The sequence below is a fragment of the Macaca mulatta genome, chromosome 1 (assembly GCF_049350105.2).
Source record: "Macaca mulatta isolate MMU2019108-1 chromosome 1, T2T-MMU8v2.0, whole genome shotgun sequence".
Classification (NCBI taxonomy): domain Eukaryota; kingdom Metazoa; phylum Chordata; class Mammalia; order Primates; family Cercopithecidae; genus Macaca; species Macaca mulatta.
The window spans coordinates 115481816-115501915 of record NC_133406.1 but is presented as its reverse complement, the minus strand read 5'-3'; the positions used below and the strand labels follow the sequence as shown (position 1 = coordinate 115501915).

General features: G+C 45.8%; 1 protein-coding gene and 1 long non-coding RNA gene across 10 annotated transcripts in view; both read left to right on the top strand.

Annotated features, from left to right (window-relative positions):
- Positions 1 to 4896, top strand: part of TUFT1 (tuftelin 1) — a 44356-nt gene extending 39460 nt beyond the window's left edge. For 5 of the 9 annotated variants that reach the window (XM_015152159.3, XM_015152144.3, XM_028828974.2 and 2 more), the window contains 3 exons: positions 666 to 749; positions 2258 to 2358; positions 2968 to 4896. In XM_015152159.3, coding sequence (XP_015007645.1) covers positions 666 to 749; positions 2258 to 2358; positions 2968 to 3031 — 249 coding nt within the window. In that variant the 3' untranslated portion in view covers positions 3032 to 4896. Of the gene's footprint in view, positions 1 to 665; positions 750 to 2245; positions 2359 to 2967 lie in introns of all 9 variants that reach the window. The other 4 variants (XM_077947071.1, XM_077947033.1, XM_077947054.1 and 1 more) reach the window with 1 other exon arrangement.
- A 5645-nt stretch (positions 4897 to 10541) lies between these two features.
- On the top strand, positions 10542 to 13631 carry LOC114670750 (uncharacterized). Its single transcript, XR_003720457.2, has 3 exons — positions 10542 to 11107; positions 13472 to 13522; positions 13613 to 13631. It is a non-coding gene; the product is annotated as an uncharacterized LOC114670750 (long non-coding RNA).
- The last annotated feature ends 6469 nt before the right edge of the window (positions 13632 to 20100 follow it).

Here is a 20100-nt window from a genome sequence, read left to right as displayed (position 1 = left end):
TTCCCCTGCTGTTTTGTTTGTTTGCCATTTGGCCTCTGCTTTCCAATAGGAAAGGAAGGAAAAGGTTAATTTCTCATATACTCTGTGAAGAGTGTGGGTAAATGAGTAGTTGAGTCATAATAAACTCTGTTATCTGTGCAGATTATCAGTCTTTGAGCCTCATGGCTGCTTTCCTGCCTTACCCCACCTGAGCTTGAGGGTAGCATACTAAGGATTTGTCGATTTGCAGAATTGTTTTGGGAGCCTAACGCCCCGTAACTGGGAGGTTGGGAGGTCATATGTGCTTCATGTCAGCTCATTAGTGTCTGTTTTATTTACTGCTGTTTTCCATTATCTAGAACAGAGTCTGTCATGTAGTAAGTACTCAATAAATATGTCTCGAATGAAAAAATAATTTGTATTTTCCAAAACCAAATGGAATGGGTTTTGAGTCATTCATTATTTTGGATTCTCAGGGTGGTATTCCCCTCACACACTCCTCACTCCCGCCCCTGGGATAATCAAGAGTTTAATATTGACTGAAAGGAAGCTTTTGTAGAAAAGCTAATGAAGTCATATGGAGTTGCAGGGCTCTGCTGGCTTCCCCAGCAGCTGGGGTGAAAAGTCTGGTGAGTGTGTAATGAGTCATTGCAAAATGAGCTCCAGTGTCTCCCACACCTTTGCAGCTCCAGAATTCAAAAGCTGTGATCCAGTCAAAGGACGCCACCATCCAGGAGCTCAAGGAGAAAATCGCCTATCTGGAGGCAGAGGTGTGTGTGCTAGGCAGCCCAGCAGGGGAACGGGGCTCTTGAAGAGAAGGTGGTCACAAGGGAGACAGAGGTTATGGAGGGGTCTTTGTCATGTCTCGCTGCTCTCTGAAGTGAATACCCAGGGTGGTTGGTTGACTTTCAGTTCAGTTGAGTAAACATTTTCTGAGAACCTTCAGGAAGCTGCTAACAATGATGAGATGACCCCCTCCACCCCACCTTCAATTGACATGTCATCCTGGTGCAAGCCACATGCCATGGCTGCACGCAGGCTAATTCTGACCCTCCAGGCTTTGCAAAGGAGCTGGCAGTGGTGCTGGGCTGTGAAGGAGGAGGAGGCATTCATATAGATGGAGTCTTTTCCAGGGCTAGATTATCTAACGAGTTGCCTTCCTAGTCTAATTTCCACTTTGCCACAGGGCCCTCCCTATCTGTTGACTACCCGAAGATCACTTTGCAAACACTCTGTGAAGATCCCTTGTAGTGAGGGAGATAAATGGGAGAGAGGGTTATCTTTAGGGAGTTTGCAGTCTATAGTCAGAGATAAAATATGTATTTTTTAAAAGACCAAAGAATGCTTTATAGAATAGCATATCAACAAAGGCAAGTGAGTATCTCAACTGAGGACAAAAAATTATATATTGGGGCCAGGTGCAGTGGCTCATGCCTGTAATGCCAGCACTTAGGGAGGTTGAGGTGGGAGGATTGCTCGAGGCCAGGAGTTCAAGACCTAGGCCAACTTAGTGAGACTTTGTCTCTGAAAAACAAATTTTTTTTAATTAGCCAGATGTGGTGGCATGCATCTGTAGCCCAGTTACTTGGGAGATTTAAGGGAGAGGATCACTTGAACCCAGGAGGTCAAGGCTGCAGTGAGCTATAATCACGCCACTGCACTCCAGCCTGGGCAACAGCGTGGGACTCTATCTCTAAAAAAAAAAAAAGAACTGGGCCGGGCGCGGTGGCTCAAGCCTGTAATCCCAGCACTTTGGGAGGCCGAGACGGGCGAATCACGAGTTCAGGAGATCGAGACCATCCTGGCTAACATGGTGAAACCCCGTCTCTACTAAAATACAAAAAAAAATTAGCCGGGCGAGGTGGCGGGCGCCTGTAGTCCCAGCTACTCGGGAGGCTGAGGCAGGAGAATGGCGGGAACCCGGGAGGCGGGGCTTGCAGTGAGCTGAGATCCGGCCACTGCACTCCAGCCTGGGCAACAGAGCCAGACTCCGTCTCAAAAAGAAAAAAAAAAAAAAAAAGAACTGTATGTAGAGGATATATAGGAAACCATCAGTCCGTCAGTGTTGTACAGAGTTACAGAGGAGCAGGTATTGGAGGACAAGCGCAATCTATGGTCACGAAGACGAGGCAAGACGGTATCCAGGTGGTGGCACACATGGTGGGGGTAGAGGCAACAGCAGCACAAACACAGGCGGAGAGACCAGAATGCACTAGGTGAATGTGACACCTGGGAAACCAGAAAAAGGCCAACTCCAACCCCTAAGATTGTGTTACAGAATTTAGAGATGCACGACCGGATGGAACACCTGATAGAAAAACAAATCAGTCATGGCAACTTCAGCACCCAGGCCCGGGCCAAGACAGACAACCCGGGCAGGTGAGTGAGCACGTGTAGATAGAATGGGGCCAGGGAGGAGGGGGGAAGGAGGGACAGAGCTATGTGGAACATTTAGCGCTCGGGCAAGAACAAGGCCCCTTTAGATCCAACTTTCCTCCCTCAGTCTCTAATCTGACCCATTGTTTGCCAGAACCATTTTCTAACCCAATTAGGGTAGAACCTGTTACCACAAGCCCAAGGAGGTCCATGAATGGCTTCTAGAGGTGTATGAACCACCTGAAATGGTATACAAAATTTATTTATATTGTTTGCATATTTCTAGGGAGAGGGTATTTTGCCTCTAATAGATTCAGAAAAGGACCCGTGATCTTGACAAAATCGAGAATCACAGCTATATCCACTTCTCAGTTGTTTAACTGCCCCTCTCTTTTCTTCACCCTTGCTACAAGACACATGTATCATGCCCCAAATCTTCTCTTAGATGTCACTGAATAATTACCATTTTAAAGCACTTGGAACCCAAGTGATCAGCCGGCACTGCAGTGTAAGATTCCAGAGGCAAATGTGAAGATTCCACAGGCTCTGTGAAGGGTGGGCCACAACACAGCTGTTCCCAGCACAGCTCAGTGTTTCCAACCTTCTTTTCAGTATTAGGATATCCAAGCCCCCCAGCCCAAAGCCCATGCCTGTCATCCGAGTGGTGGAAACCTGAGCTGCCTGGAGATGGATGCTGCCATTGCTGCTGCCTCTGCCTCGGAGAAGCCCACCGCCCCTGTTGGCTGTTAGCGCTGACTTTGACTTTCTGACTGTCCCCTGGCTGCACCCAGGACTTAGGGCTCCTGTGTCTCACCATTCCCAAGCTCCTGGCCACTCTATGCTGGGCAGACAGAGCATGAGCACCTATTCAAGGCAACTGCAGCCCTTTGGAAGACATTGTCCTGCGAGCAGGACAGGGCAGTATCTATATTCCTACAGCGACTATTTTTCTCTGTAGAGAGCCTCCCTTCTGTTGTAGACTGGACTCTGGCTGCCCCATAAGCCAGGCCTTCATCAGATTGGGAGAGTTGACAAGATTTGCCTCAGCCCTAAAAGCTGGAGACACAGATGTCCAGAGTGATTGGAGAGTGTCCTGGGGGAATGAAGTTCCTTCCACAAACACAGCTCAGTTCTTAGCAACAAACTGTTTGTTTTTCTACTTGCTCCACCTGCAGCCTACGGGGACCTGGCCTCCTGCAGACAGATAGTGGAGTTACCTGGCGAGGCCTGGTGAGAGCCAGTGAACCTAAGCTTTGGGTGGTGGTGTCTTTCTGGGGAGTAGGGCATGTACATTCAGGGAGTAGCCTTTTGCAGAAAAAATCTCTAGGGCTACAGACAGTTATGTGTGACTTCTCTCTACTGTGAAAACTCTAAGAGTCTCTTTAGGGATTTTCCCTAAGGTGCACACCACCAGGCACACCTCAGTCTTCTTGACCCAGAGCCTAAAAACTGTTTCCACTGGGTTCCACCAGTCCCAGCAAAATCCTCTTTGTATTTATTTTGCTAAGTTATTGGTGGTTTTGCTTACATCTCATGATTGATATAATACCAGAGTTCTATAGCCTTCTCTTGCAATGTTTGGATTTGCTTGAAACTGGGAAAGCTGTCAGAGTGACACTATTATAAATCTTTCTCTTTCCTCTGCCTGTTTCTTCTCCCTTTCTCTTTCAAACTTGATCTGCAGCTCAGGAAGGTGAGTATACTTTCCCTGAGGCTTTGGGGTCAGAGTATATGTTGTTTGGAGAAAAAGGGCAATCAGGACTCTTCTGGGGCCCAGATGAGTTCTTCACTAGCCCTTCCGAACTCCTTGCTTCATAATTAGTCTTTTATTCTGGCTCTGAATGACCCTGCAGGTCATCATGGTTTTCTTTTTTTATTGTTTTTCTTTTTTTCTTGTCTTTTTTTTTTTTTTGAGACGGGGTCTCACTCTGTCACCCAGGCTGAAGTGCAGTGGCGCGATCTCAGCTCACTGCAACCTCCGCCTCCCGGATTTAAGCGATTCTCCTGCCTCAGCCTCCCGAGTAGCTGGGACTATAGGCATGCCACCACGCCTGGCTGATTTTTGTATTTTTAGTAGAGGTGGGGTTTCACCATGTTGGCCAGGCTGGTCTTGAACTCCTGACCTCAGGTGATCCACCCGCCTCGGCCTCCCAAAGTGCTGGGATTACAGGCTTGAGCCACTGCGCCCGGCCCATGGTGTTTTTCTTTAGGGCTCTTCCTACAGCCTTGAGAAGTAGATAGGCATCAGAGTATGCTACTATAGGAATCAGAAAAATTCAAAACAAATGTGGATTAAGTGTTTAGGCTCTATGTGGCTCACAACCAGAAGCCTTAAGTCTGTGTGTTTCTGTGTCCCAAGACTGGGCTCACATTCTGGCTTTGCCCATAACAATGCCCGGGGACTTCAGGGAGTTCCCTCATTTGTAAAATGAGGGGGTCAGAGCAGGTGATCTCCATGTTTCTTCCCATTCTGATATTGTTGTCTGTGGCATATTCTTTGTGTGGCGAATTTAATAAATTATGTTAATGTGTCTCTTTTGACCTCCTGGTCTGGTTTCCTTTCACTTTTCAGGGGGGATGAAAGAACAAAATTGTTGTGCTTCTTGGAAGATGGGCACCCTGTTATCCACATGTGGGAGGTGTGGTCCAAACATCCCAAATGCCATGACATGAGGACTTCGTGGCATTTATAGAGGTATTAGAAGCAGCTCAGCTCCGTGGTCTGAGTCGTGATTATAGGAGGCAGCCCCTAACTTTAGCTTTGACCCTCTCTGGAGCAGTGGCCTTGTAGGATCCCTAAGCTTGGCCGCATTGTGTCTCATTTGGAAGAGACAAAGGTAGAGTCCTGTGATTACATAGAGATAGACCCAGCAGCACTGGAGGTAGATGAGTAACTGCATGCCCTTTGCAGAAATGAAAAGCACCCTGGAAATGCTGACTGCAGCTGTTCAAGGGGGTTCGTTTCTGGCTGTCTCTGGGCATCATTCAATTAGTCTCATGATTTTTCTTTTTCTTTCTGCCAAGGAGGCAGTTGACTGCAGGGCCAAATGGGGACATAGCTGAATTTACGCGAATCTTCTCTGGGCCAAAGAAACCAGAAACACAACACCCCCTCATCCCTGGCTTATTTCCTTTCTAGCTCCCAGTTCTCTTCTTCAATTGAAAGAGTGTATATTTTTCTCTGATTTCTCTTCTTCCCCCTTCTCCTGCTTCTCAGCCAATTCACACCGCAGGCTTCAAACGCATTGGAAACCTCTTTCCTTTCCAAACCTGGATTTGTCTTCTGACACCCGTGGCTCTCTTCTTTCTCTGGCAGTCTTGTTTGGCATGGGTAGATCTAGACTGTACTTGCTCTCAGAATATTAACAGGATGGAAGCAGGGCGGGGTTGACCAAGGTGCCAAGAAGACTCAGAGCTGGAGGAATACTGGAGTGAGTGTGCTGCCCTACACGAAACGGAGGCTCCCGCCGGGCATCCTGGGCTCAGTGGGAGGAACTGAGATTTGTGTTGCAGATAATGGAGAGGTCTGGAGGCATTCCAGAGACTCGAACCAGGGGTCTGAGAGAGTCCTTGGACAAAAACATGCCACTGGTGTATATTTCCTAGAGTTTAGTTACACCACAGCCAAAGAGAATAGAGGCATGCCGCAGGGGAGCGGGGGCGGCGGGGGGGCTTGGAAAGGGAATGTAGTCTGGGAAATATAGTTTGTATCTTGGCTATCTTGTCAATTAGCGATGGAGAATGGGGGACTGAAGGAGGATGAGATAGTGTTCAGGGCCTGAAGAAAGGGTGTGGCCAGTAAGGTGCTCCTGGCTTCAGTGGCCTGTTTATTGCCTATGTTTTGTCATTTGTAAGCCAGCTCCTCTGTGCTGCCTTAATATTTTGTGGAGGGAGGATAGTCTGATTCCCTGGGACCTCTGCCATGAAGGCCTGTTTCTTTGAGCTGGATGTTGAGAGCTGCTCAGACATGCAGCCGTCATCAACAGCGTCCTATAAACCTGGAGCGTCAGCCCAGCATGGGAAAAGCAGCAGCAGCACCCTGCCTGCCGAACAACTGCCCCTGTCTTCCCCATCTTCGTCTGTTCCTTCCCCTGCACAGGAAAAAGCCTGGCAGTGACACAGTATTTCAAGCAAATGGTGCACTGGAACTTTTTTCAAACTAAGTTTCTAAGGCCAAGAATTGACTGGCTCATTTTCATCTCTATTTAAAAGTACCTTTTGCTATGAAATGTCCCACTGGGAAGTGTTTCCACTTTGGAAAGGTGCTCTGACATGACAGGAGTTAAAGCAACTTAATTACGCTGGGCGCAGTGGCTCACGCCTGGAATCCCAGCGCTTTGGGAGGCTGAGGGGGGCGGATCACTTGAGGCCAGGAGTTTGAGACCAGCCTGACCAACACAGTGAAACCCCGTCTCTACCAAAAAATACAAAAGTTAGCCAGGTGTGATATCGGGTGCCTCTAGTCCCATCTACTCAGGAGACTGAGGCAGGGGAATGGCGTGAACCCGGGAGCGGAGCTTGCAGTGAGCCGAGGTTGCACCGCCGTACTCCCGCCTGGGCGACAGAGCGAGACTCCATCACAAAAAAAAAAAAAAAAAAAAGGCAACTTAATTTGACTGAGAAGGGTAACAACCTTTGGGTTGGAAAAGCAAGCAGCTTTCCCTCTTTAACCAGCTCTTTAGTGTGTGTTGCTGTTTTCTGCAGGGCTTCTAATAATCCCCTGGCTTCCTCATTCCTCAGAGCCAAGCATCACTGAGCTTGGGCCTGAGCTCCTTCAGTCTATGACTCAACAACAGGTGTTAGCCTAGGGCCCTCGGCCTCTTTTTTCACACTTCAATTTAAGACTTTAGCTTTGCAAGGAGAAATTGTTTCCTGTCTTCCCTGTCCAAGTTCTAAGCAGGATGGCCTTGAAACTCCAAAGTTGGAGACTAAATATTCCCTATTCCCTCTTTCTCCAAGGAAAATCCATACCCAGGCTGAAGATAAAGATGTTTCTTAAAGGTAATTTCTAGCACAGCATGCTCTGTGGCAGTGAGACCTACTTTAAACACAAAATGTGTGTGGCCTTTCTGCTGGAATTTCTCTTCTCCTGGAGCCCCCTGGGACACAGAATTGAGGGTGGATAGTAGTAGCAGGATAATTAATTTCCTAAAAGGTGTTGGTCGCCAAGTCTTAGACCACAGGACCTCAGACAGCTGAGGGAAAGGAAGTCATTAGTACTTGTGACTCAATCTATCAATTCAGTGCTGATTATACACCCAGCCCTTCCTCTCACTAGGATTCCAGGCCCAAACTTGTATATGTCTGCAGGAGTTTTATCACCCTATGTCTGTTTTGTTTTTATTTTATTTATTTTCTGAGATGGAGTCTCGCTCTGTCACCCAGGCTAGAGTGCAGTGGCATGATCTTGGCTCACTGCAACCTCTGCCTCCCGAGTTCAAGCAATTCTCCTGCCTCAGCCTTCCAAGTAGCCGGGACTACAGGCGTGTGCCACGATGCCCGGCTAATTTTTCTATTTTTAGTAGAAACAGGGTTTCACCATGTTGGCTAGACTGGTCTGGAACTCCTGGCCTCAGGTGAGCTGCCCTCCTCGGCCTCCCAAAGTGCTGGGATTACAGGCGGGAGACATGACGCCCGGTTCTGTGTCTGTTTTATATTTGTCCATATGTGCTTGTGTGTGAACTGGCCTGCTATGTACAATATATTTCTTACTGTGGGAACAAATCTGAAGAACACTGGTTTAGAGGACAGACCTCTGTCCTTGACTGTATTGTAATCTCAGGGTCGAGGTCCAAAATGGACTTCCTTCCAAACTGCTCCCTGTCCCTTTATCCCTTAAATCCAGTTTGTCAACAGGTCCTCATGTTTCCTCTGTTGAAATATCTCTTGGGCTGGGCGTGGTGGCTCATGCCTGTAATCCCAGCACTTTGGGAGGCCAAGGTGGGCAGATCACCTAAGGTCAGGAGTTCAAGACTAGCCTGACCAACATAGCGAAACCTCATCTCTGCTAAAAATACAAAAATTAACTGGGTGTGATTGCGCACGCCTGTAATCCCAGCTACTCTGGAGGCCGAGGTAGAACAATCGCTTGAACCCAGAAGGTGGAGACTGTAGTGAGCCGAGATCACGCCATTGCATTCTAGCCTGGGAGACAGAGTGAGACTCTGTTTAAAAAAAAAAAAAAAAAAAAAGGAATGTATCTCAGAAGTGCACCTTCCCATGTTCACAGTCTCAACTCATCTCTTGAAGCCTAGATGACCACTGAAGCCAGTCCTTGCTGATCTCCACCTCCAGCCTCTTATCTGCCCCACATCCACCCTCCCTACCACTGTCATTTGAATCTTCCCCAAATGCAGTGTTGTTTCTATCAGTCAGGGCTATTTAGCCAGGACAAAAGAAGGATGATAGCAGTTTCCAAAGAGAAGGTGGGTCCCTTGGGAGGAGCAGCAGCAGTTTTGCTCCAGAGGGCAGAATCTGGATGGTGCCGGGTAGTTGCAGGGAGATAGCTAAGAAACAAAAGAATCCATTGACAATTAGAGCAGGGTGGACTGTCTTGGCAAGTAGCAAGTTTTCCTATACACACCAGCAGTATCTCAATTAGAAAACAACGCAAAATATAACAACAGATAGAAAATACCTAGGCATAACCTTTATTTGAAATGTCAATGACCTATGTGAAGAAAATGACCAGATTTTCTGGAGAAAGATGGGAAAACAATGAAGAAAAATTTTCCTGGATGGAAACTTAAAATGGTAAAGATGTCAATTCTTTATTTTTAGGCTTTGTGTAATTACAGTGAGTTACATTGTAATTCAATAGAGTCTTTTTAGAACTGGATATAATTATTTTAAAATTCCATCTGGAAGAATACATGGGAAAATGGTAAAGAAAATTTTGAAGGCAGAGCTAATTTGGGAGGATTATTAGTCTTGGCAAATAGCAAAACATTATATAGCTTATACATCAATTTAAGAGACTAGCTAGGCAGAAATAGACCCAATTATACAATATAAGCATTTGAAAAGGATAAAAGAAGCATTGCAACTTAACGGGGAGAAAGGCATTTGAACAGTTGGTTAAAAATTTGGGAAAAGGCCGGGCGCAGTGGCTCACGCCTGTAATCCCAGCACTTTGGGAGGCCCAGATGGGTGGATCACGAGGTCAAGAGATCGAGACCAACCTGGCTAACAAGGTGAAACCCCGTCTCTACTAAAAATACAAAAATCAGCTGGGCGTGGTGGCGCACACCTGTAATCCCAGCTACTCCGGAGGCTGAGGCAGGATAATTGCTCCAACCCAGGAGGCAGAGGTTGCAATGAGCCAAGTTTGCAACACCACACTCCAGCTTGGGCAACAGAGTGAGACTCCATCTCAAAATAATAATAATAATAATAATAATTGGGAAAAAGAAACTAAGCGGCATACCTAAATTCTATATAAATTAATTAAATATTACAAATTGTAGAAAAACTAGAAGAAAATACAATTGAATATCAAATCCAAAAGGAGATACATTTAGAATGTTAGTATTGAAGGTCATGAAGGAAAACATTTTTAGTTCATAAAAATGTAAAATTTCTGAATTAAACTAAAGGCCCAAAGAATGAGGACTTGTTGGTGACAAATGTGGTGAATAGGCAACATTTTTATTGATCAGCTCAAACAAATTGATACAAATACTAAGATTCTACTAGATCAGTGGTCAGGATAAGAATAGATAGTTCATTAAAAATTCATATTCTGGCTGGGCACAGTGGCTCACACCTGTAATCCCAGCACTTTGGGAGACCAAGGTGGGTGGATCATCTGAGGTCAGGAGTTTGAGACCAGCCTGGCCAACATGGCGAAACCCAGTCTCTACTAAAAATACAAAAATTAGCTGGGTGTGGTGGTGTGTGCCTGTAGCCCCAGCTACTCAGGAGGCTGAGGCAGGAGGATCACTTGAACCCAGGAGGCGGAGGTTGCAGCGAGCTGAGATTGTGGCACTGCACTGCAGCCTGGGCGACTGAGCAAGACTCCATCTCAACAGCAAGTAAATAAATTCATATTATTTTCTTTTTTTTTTTTTTTTTTTTTGAGGCGGAGTCTCGCTCTGTCGCCCAGGCTGGAATGCAGTGGCCAGATCTCGGCTCACTGCAAGCTCCGCCTCCCGGGTTCCCGCCATTCTCCTGCCTCAGCCTCCCGAGTAGCTGGGACTACAGGCGCCCGCCACCTCGCCCGGCTAGTTTTTTGTATTTTTTAGTAGAGACGGGGTTTCACTGTGTTAGCCAGGATGGTCTCGATCTCCTGACCTCGTGATCCGCCCGTCTCGGCCTCCCAAAGTGCTGGGATTACAGGCTTGAGCCACCGCGCCCGGCCTTCATATTATTTTCAATGCACATATTTATTAAGTTCCTGCTCTCTGCAGGCCACTGTGTCTTTGACCAAGGATTCAGGTAGGGACACGGCAGTGAACAATACAAATTTGGTCTTGCCCTCAAACATCTTGTGTTAGGTAGGATAACATGGGCTACAAGTTGGAGAAAATGTGACTGCAATTGGTTTAAACAACAAAGGACCAGTGTTACTGGCTGAAGTGACAGAAAAGTTCAGAGACATTTTAGACTCAAGTGAGCCTGCATAGACGAGCTTGAGGTCTCACCAAAGATCCAGCTTCTTTTCATTTCTTCTCTCTGCAGAAGAGGTTTGTTGCAGTGCTTATTATAATCATATAAAATAGGAAACAACATGTGTCCAACAATAGAGAAACGGGTAAGTAAATGAGGATGCAGTCAGTCTGGGATATTATGCATTCACTACAAATGGCTGTTATGAAGACTATGTCGCATCAGGGAACAGTGCTTAGAATGTTAAGTGAAAAAAGTAGGACACAAAATTTTATGGACATTTATTACAGCTTTGCAAAACAAAATGTTTCTGGAAAGGCTAGAAATAAATACACCTAAATGCTAATATGTTAGTGGGGTGGGTTTTGTCTTTGTTTTTGTTTTCTGTTACCTTTATTCTTTTATCTAAATTTTCTAGAGTGTTTACTCTCTCTCCAGCTAGGCTGTGTTCTTGCTGCCTTCTGCACTTACTGGGATCATTCCTGTCTTTGTACAATTACTGGTGTGATTTCTTTTACCAGCAGTGCCTTCCTCTTTTGACCTATTAATCCATTAAATATTTACTCATGATTGAATCAAGGGTATTGTATAGCTTATGGAAGATAATGTATTTGAAAACACTTTTGTAAAGTGCTTCACAGATGTTAATTGTTATTGTTAGGTGGAAAAAGAGGAGGAGGAGGAAAAGAAAGAACCTATTATTTGCATGATATTGAGCCAGGTACCATAGGGATGTCTGGATGGAAAATATAGAACAGGGTTGTAGCCTTCCAGAAGTCTGCACTCTCGTCAGATGGATGGGAGAAAAACAGCAGCATGTGAAATAGATGAATAGTCATGGAATATGTAAAATGCTAACATGAGAGAAGGGTGGGGAGGATGTGGAGCTAGAACTAGGCTCTGAAGGATTTGGGCAGGTAGATCGGCAGGAAGAAAGCTTGAGTTGGAAATGAATGCGGTATATGTGGGGGATGGTGAGCCCAGCTGAAGAGACCTTTGGGAAAGTGGCAAGAGGGCAAGGAGAGACAAATGGAGTGGGCCTTCTGGGGAGAGTCTGGATTTTATTTTATTTTATTTTATTTATTTTGTTTATGTTTGAGACGGAGTCTTGCTCTGTCACCCAGGCTGGAGTGCAGTGGTGTGATCTCAGCTCACTGCAACCTCCCCATCCCTGGTTCAAACGATTCTCCTATCTCAGCCTCCCAAGTAGCTGGGATTACTGGCATGTACCACCATGCCTGGCTAATTTTTTTTTTTTCTTTTTGAGATGGAGTCTTGCTCTGTTGCCCAGGCTGGAGTACAGTGGCGCGATCTCGGCTCACTGCAAGCTCTGCCTCCTGGCTTCGTGCCATTCTCCTGCCTCAGCCTCCTGAGTAGGTGGGACTACAGGCACCTGCCACCATGCCCAGCTATTTTTTTTTTTTTTTTTTTGTATTTTTAGTAGAGATGGGGTTTCTCCGTGTTAGCCAGGATGGTCTTGAACTCCTGATCTCAAGTGATTTGCCTACCTCGGCCTCCCAAAGTGCTGGGATTACAGGCGTGAGCCACCGCACTGGGCCTGCACTCTTATCTTTAAAGTGAAAGGTCTCCATTACAGGTTTTTGTTTGTTTTTGTTTAAACTAGTATGTAAGTTCTGGCAAGGCAGGGATTTTTCTTGCCTATCTTGTTCAACACTGAATCCCTAGTATCTAGAAGAGTGGTGCCTGGCACATAGTAGATACACAATAAATATTAGTTGAAGAGAAATTGGAATGAATGAATCACTAGAGTGACATGATAAAATAAGAAATCTAATCCCAAAGAGGCAGACAGCATGATTGAAAAGGTAAAGGCTGGCAGCAAGGAAACAAGTAATGGATGTTAGGGCACCTCCAGGCATGAAGCAATGAGGGGCTGAACTGTGATAATGGCCGCTGGACTGGAAAGAAAGGGACCGTTGGTGTGAGAGTCACTGGGAAAGAACTGATAGGCCTTGGTGACCGACCAACTGAATGCAGGAGACAAAGGAGAGAAAATAATCAAAGATAACATCAAAGAAAGTTACTCATTCTTTAAGACTTAGCCTGTGTTCTCTTTTATGAAGGCCTCCCAGAATTCTCAAGCCTGTGCGGTGTTCCCTTTCTGCTCAACACAGATCATCTGTATTCCCCTGTTGTAGGATGTCATAATGTACTGTCTTGCATTATAATTCAGACTTTGCATCTGTTTCTTTCCCCAGAGAGACTGCAAGCTTTTAAAGGTCAGGGATATCTCTAATTCCACAGTGCCCAGCGCTAATAGTGCCACAAAGTAGATAGTTAATAAGTGCTCACTGATTTAGAACAAGTTTATTCAATCAAGCCATCCTGGGCTGCATCAGGATGGCTTTGAATGTGGCCCAATGCAAATCCGTAAACTTTCTTAAAACATTAAGATTCTTTTGCAGTTTTTTTTTTTTTTAAAGCTTATTGTCTATTGTTAGTGTTAGTGTATTTTATGTGTGGCCTAAGACAATTCTTCTTCTTCCAGTGTGGCCCAGGGAAGCCAAAAGATTGAACACTCCTGATTTAGAAGAAACCGGTATATATATATATTTTTTTTTTTTGTCATAAGGAGGCACTTCTTTTTTTTTTTTTTTTTAATTATTATTGTTTTCATTTTCTTTCTTAGTTGGTCCTAGGGAATGAGGAAGAGACAGATTCTGGTTCCAATATCCTTCTTATGGAAGAGTCAAATGCCAGCTATATTATCGTTGCCATCAGCAATAAATAATCTCATCCATTCATTCACTTGTTCTTGTATTCAATCATTCAACAATAGGGCAATAGTGTAGCATAGAGTTTAAGGAGTTAGCATGGGCTTTGGATCTTTCTCATAATCTTAGATATGTTACTTACTGGCCATGCTAGTTTGGAAAAGTTATTTAAGCTCTCTAAGCCTTAATTTCCTAATCTATAAAACCAAAATAATAATGCCTGTCTAATTAGAACATTTACCAAGTACTTATATGCACTGTCATTTAATCCCCATTTTACAGATGAGGGAATTGAGACACAGTAAGTCACTTGTCCAAGGATGCACAGGTAGAAAGTGTCAAACCAGTTCTAGGTCATAGGTGATTTGATTCCAGAGCCCTTGTGCTTAGTGCTATGCCTGACAATCTCATGGGTGTGGCAGCGGCCAGCACAAAGCCATATGAGGGGATCCTATGTGGCACGTTTGGCACACAGCACATGCTAAATATGTTAGTAATTGTTAATAAGTATTTTTTGGCCAGGTGCAGTGGCTCACACCTGTAATCCCAACACTTTGGGAGGCCCAGGCGGGCATTTTACCTGAGGTCAGTAGTTCAAAACCAGCCTGGCCAACATGGTGAAACCCCATCTCTACTAAAAATGCAAAAATTAGCAGGGTGTGGTGGCACGTGCCTGTAATCCCAGTTACCCAGGAGGCTGAGGCAGGAGAATCACTTGAACCTGGAAGGTAGAGGTTGCAGTGAGCTGAGATCGTGCCATTGCACTCCAGCCTGGGCAACAAGAGTGAAACTCCGTCTTAAAAACAAATAATAAATAAAAAATAAATAAATAAATTTTTTTAGCATTCAATGTCAGAGAAGATATAGGGCATGGCTTTGAGGATGTGAAGAGGAAAAGATACACAGACTCTGCCCTCAAGTTGCCACCAGTCTAGTAGTGCCACCAGACGCTTGTGTAAACCAAAAATAAAATTCTAAGCCCCCTGCAACTATCTGAATGGACCCCTCTTCTCAGCCAAGGGCATTCCAAAGTTAACCCAAAAAACTAGTTCAGGTTAGAAACAGGAGCTGGACATACCTCATCATACCCTCATCCCTTTTGGAATTACTGATGGAACAGACTCTTTAAGTCTCATAAGAAAAATTTACAATCTATTGTCTCTGAAGCCTGCTACCTGGAGGCTTCATCTGTATGATAGAAGGTTGGTCTCCACAATCCCTTATCTTGACTCAGATATTCCTTTCTATTGATTCCAATTTTATTGATTCCTGACATAGCACTCAGGAGATCCTGAGAACATGTGCCCAAGGTGATTGGGCCACAACTTGGTTTTACACATTTTAGGGAGACATAAGGCATCAATCAGTACATGTAAGGATGTACATTGGTTTAGTATGGAAAGGTGGGACAACTGGGAGGGGTTTGGGGGGAGCTTCCAGGGCACAGGTAAATTCAAAGATTTTCTGATTGGCAATTGGTTGAAAGAGTTAAGTTATTTTCTCAAGACTTGGAATCAGTTGGGTGCTGATTCCAACCTTCTAATAGACAAGTATCTATTGATTCCAATAGAAAGGAATACTTTTTTATTATTTTATTTTTTTGAGACAAGGTCTTGCTCTGTCACCCAGGCTGGAGTACAGTGGCACGATCTCAGCTTTTTGTAGCCTCTGCCTTCCGGGTTCGAACAATTCTCCCACCTCAGCCTCCCGGTGGGATTACAGGGGCCCACCACCATGCCTGGCTAATTTTTGCATTTTTAGTAGAGACAGGGTTTCACCATGTTAGCCAGGATGGTTTCGAACTCCTTACCTCAGGTGATCCACTCGCCTCGGCTTCCTAAAGTGCTGGGATTACAGGCGTGAGCCACTGCACCCAGCTGATTCCAAGTTTTTAGGCAATAACTTAACTCTTTCAACCAATTGCCAATCAGGAAATCTTCGAATCTACCTGTGCCCTGGAAGCTCCCCCAACCCCCTTCCAGTTGTCCCACCTTTCTATACTAAACCAATGTACATCCTTACATGTACTGAGTGATGCCTTATGTCTCCCTAAAATGTGTAAAACCAAGTTGTGGCCTAATCACCTTGGGCACATGTTCTCAGGATCTCCTGGGTGCTATGTCACAGGCCACTGGTCCCTCGTATTTGACTCAGAATAAATCTCTTCAAATATTTTATAGTTTGACTCTTTTCATCAACACTTGTATGCCAAGAGGCAGACAATCATAAACTATCACTGCTAAAAGAAACCTTAGAAAGCATCTGATCCAATTCCCTCATTTGACAGATGAGGAAACCGAGGCCCAATGGTGGGGGTGGGGGAGTAAATTACTTTAGGTTGAAATTTGGACAAAAATCTAGATCTACGTTGAAGTGCAGTGTCCTTGACCTAAGGAAAGTTGAAAAAACAGCAGAGAGATGGTCCCTATCCGAGGCTTGCATGCACTTACAAAGTAGCTTCCTGGGGAAGCAGAAGCTTTCTGGGGAGGCCGCGGGTGAGGGGAGTGGTTGATGGGGAGAACTCCGCCTTTAGCCAGATCCTCCACGATCCCCTGGGCTCATTTGGCTCACTAGAGTACACAACTCTTTTGCATCTTGTGCCTTTCTAAATTTCAACTGGTGACTTCTTCTCCCTTCCCTGTCTTTTAATAAGGATGTGGGGAAGCGGGGAGATTCTATTCCTGTCTACTTCTCTAACTGTTTCAGGTTCTTAGCTGAAGGACCCAATCTCTCTGATCCTCAGGCTTCTTCAAAACACAACACAACAAAACAAAAACAAAACAAAACGAGAAAAGTAGGGGATGGACTAAGTTCCCTTTTAGCTCTAGAATTCCATGGGTCTTCGGAGGGGAAGACAATACTTTCAGAGCTCGTTTAGCCGGTGAACCTGAAAACGAGGATTTTTTTCATTTGCGAAGTCGAGGTACTCCTGCACGCCCAGGATGCAACCACTAGAGGGCAGCAAGGCTCTGAGCACCTGGGCAGGTGTCCGCCTCCGGGCCTCACAGGAAGACAAGCAGGCTGTCTCCTCAGACCTACCTGGGTCTCTGTAGTTATCATGTTGTAAATTCCAAATTCAGTTCTTTAGCAAACAGAGGCCAGCCAAATTAGGATGAGATGAGGGAGCAATTTTGTAAATTAGGCTTGGCACCAGAAGGATAAAAAAAGAAGTCTAAAAAGACACTGGATATTTTATGAAAAATTGAAAATCTGTCCCTGTCCTAGGTTAGTCTGCTTTACACCTCACATCATCAGAGGCAGAGTTTTGAGAAGGACTAGGAACATTTTAGGCCGGGTGTGGTGGCTCACACCTGTAATCCCAGCAACTTTGGGAGGCTGAGGTGGGTGGATCACTTGAGGTCAGGAGTTTGAGACCAGCCTGGGCAACATGGCAAAACCCTGTCTCTGCTAAAAATACAAAAAAATTAGCTAGGCATGGTGGTGCGTGCCTGTAGTCCCAGCTACTTGGGGGACTAAGGTGGGAGGATCGTTTGAGCCCAGGAGGTTGAGGCTACAGTGAGCTGAGATCATGCCACAGCACTCCAGCCTGAGTGACAAAGTTAAACCCTGTCTCAAAATAAACAGACAAAACAACAAAACAAAAAAACTGAAAAGAACTGGGAGGATTTTAAGACTGGTAAAATTTTTGGTAGACTAAAAGGTGATGGGAAAAAAAACTAATTTATAAGGCTCATGTGTTAGACCAGTTTTACCTAGAGTTCCTTGAGAAGTTTCAGTTCATTTTGCTCATGTTTGTTTATCTTCGAGACGGAATCTCGCTCTGTTGCCTAGACTGGAGTGCAGTGACGCGATCTCGGCTCACTGCAGCCTCCGCCTCCTGGGTTCACGTGATTCTCCTGCCTCAGCCTCCTGGGTAGCTGGGATTACAGGCACTTGCCACCTTGCCTGGCTAATTTTTGTATTTTTAGTAGAAACGGGGTTTCACCATGTTGGCCAGACAGGTCTCGAACTCCTGACCTTGTGATCCACCTGCCTCAGCCTCCCAAAGAGCTGGGACTACAGGAGTGAGCCACTGCACCCGACCTGCTCGTGTTTAATATGCCCTTACTCAGGAAGAATTGGTTCTGGAAGTTTCCAGAAAGTCCACCAAACCACGCACTATTTTTTTTTTTTTTCTGGAGAGGATGAAATAACCAGAATTATTACATATCCACTGAATAAAAGAGTACCAACCTGGGCTCCTTAAGGAGATAAAAGGAAGGACAGACCAGGTATGGTGGCTCACACCTATAAACCCAGCACTTTTGGAGGCTGAGGCAGATCACTTGAGGTCAGGAGTTTGAGATCAACCTGGCCAATATAGCGAAACCTCATCTCTACCAAAAATGCAAGAATTAGCCGGGCATGGTGGCACATGCCTGTAATCAATCCCAGCCACTCGGGAGGCTGAGGCAGGAGAATCGCTTGAACCTGTGGGACAGTTTGTAGTGAGCCAAGATGGCGCCACTGCACTCCAGCCTGGGTGACAGATGCTGACTGTATCTCAAAAAAAAAAAAAAAAAAAAAAAAAAAAAGGAAGCTCAGTGAGGGTGGCAAGGAGTGCTGGGTGCTGGCCTGGCTTATCCTACTGTGTCTGAAACTGGTGGCTTCTTGGTCTCACTGACTTCAAGAATGAAGCTGCAGACCCTCATGATGAGTTTTACAGCTCTAAAATGCAACATGGACCCAAAGAGAGAGCTGCACCAAGAGTTATCAAAATGAGCTAAAGACCAAGCCCGCCTCACCCTGGAATCGGACCCAACCCCATTGCCGCCCGCTGGCGCCCACAGCCTGCTTTTATTCCCTTGTCTGGCCCCACCCACATCCTGCTGATTGGTCCATTTTAGAGAGAGCTGATTTGTCTATTTTACAGAGAGCTGATTGGTCCGTTTTGACAGAGTGCTGATTGGTGTGTTTATAATCCTTCAGCTAGACACAGAGTCACAGAGTGCTAGTTAGCTAGATACAGAGTTAGCTAGATACAGAGAACCAATTGGTATATTTACAAACCTTGAGCTGGACACAGAGTGCTGATTGGTGTATTTACAAACCCTGAGCTAGACACAGAGTGCTGATTGGTGCATTTACAATCCTTTGAGCTAGACACACAGAGCGCTGGTCCTCCAAGTCGCCACTAGGTTAGCTAGATACAGAGTACCAATTGGTGTATTCACAAACCCTGAGCTAGACACAGAGTACTGATTGGTGTATTTACAAACCCGGAGCTAGACACAGAGTGCTGATTGGTGCACATACAATCCTCCAGCTAGATATAAACGTTCTCCAAGTCCCCATTCGGTTCTGGAGTCCAGCTAGCTTCACCCAGTGGATACTGCATGGGGGCCGCAGGCGGAGCTGCCCGCCAGTCCCGAGCTGCACCTGCACTCCTCAGTCCTTGGGCTGTCGATAAGACCGGGCGCCATGGAGCAGGGGGCGGCGCCCCTCAGGGAGGCTCAGACTGCACGGGAGCCCACCTCAGAGGGAGGAGCTCAGACATGGCCGTCTGCAGGTTCCAAGCCCTGCCCCACCGGGAGGCAGCTTCAGCCTCAGCCAGCCCAGAGAAGGGCTCCCACAGTGCCGTGGCAGGCTGAAGGGCTCCTCAAGCACCGCCAGAGTGGACGCCGAGGCCGAGGAGGTGCTGAGAGTGAGGGCTGCTAGCAAATTGTCACCTCTCATTACCATGATGAGGTCGGGTGGCCCCTTTACCTCTCTGAGCCCTGGTTCCGTCCTCTGTCAAATGGCCGATTCTTCAGAGCTCCAGTCAGCAATAATGACATTTCAAATCAACACAGCTTCCCAAAAGTTTCCAGATGATCTGTCCAATGACCTTTCCAAATGTAAAAGGCCCGAATCCCTTGAGAAGATAGTTCTCACTAGTAGATTATAATCTTGCAGAAGATCTAGAACACTCGTGGAACAAAGACTTAAGGATATCATCCTCATCTAGAAAAATAATGTTTACTCACCAGCAATAGGGCTAGAACTTCAATTTGTTTTTGCCTTTCTTCTCCCTGCACTGCGGAGGGGTCATGGTCAGGATTAAGCTGCCTGTGGCTTTACTCGTTCAGTCTCGTTTCTGGACCTATGCTACCTTGGCAGTTGTTTCTGAGACACACCATGTCTTTCTTCACCTCTCTGCCTTTCCATGTGTGCTTCCTTCAGCCTGAAATTCTTTTCCCTGCCTTATCTTTCTGAGAAGCTCCTAGTCATCCTTCAAAACCCCACTCAAATGACATCTGTTTGGTGAAGTCTTCTCTGACTCCCCAGAGAATCCTCAGAAAGAATTAATCATCCTTCATCAGGGCTCCCACCGCAGCTGGCACAAAACTTATCACAGTGTACAGTACTTGTTTGTTTTCATGTCTGCATCTCCCCCAGGCCGGAGAATTCCTAAGAGAAGGGT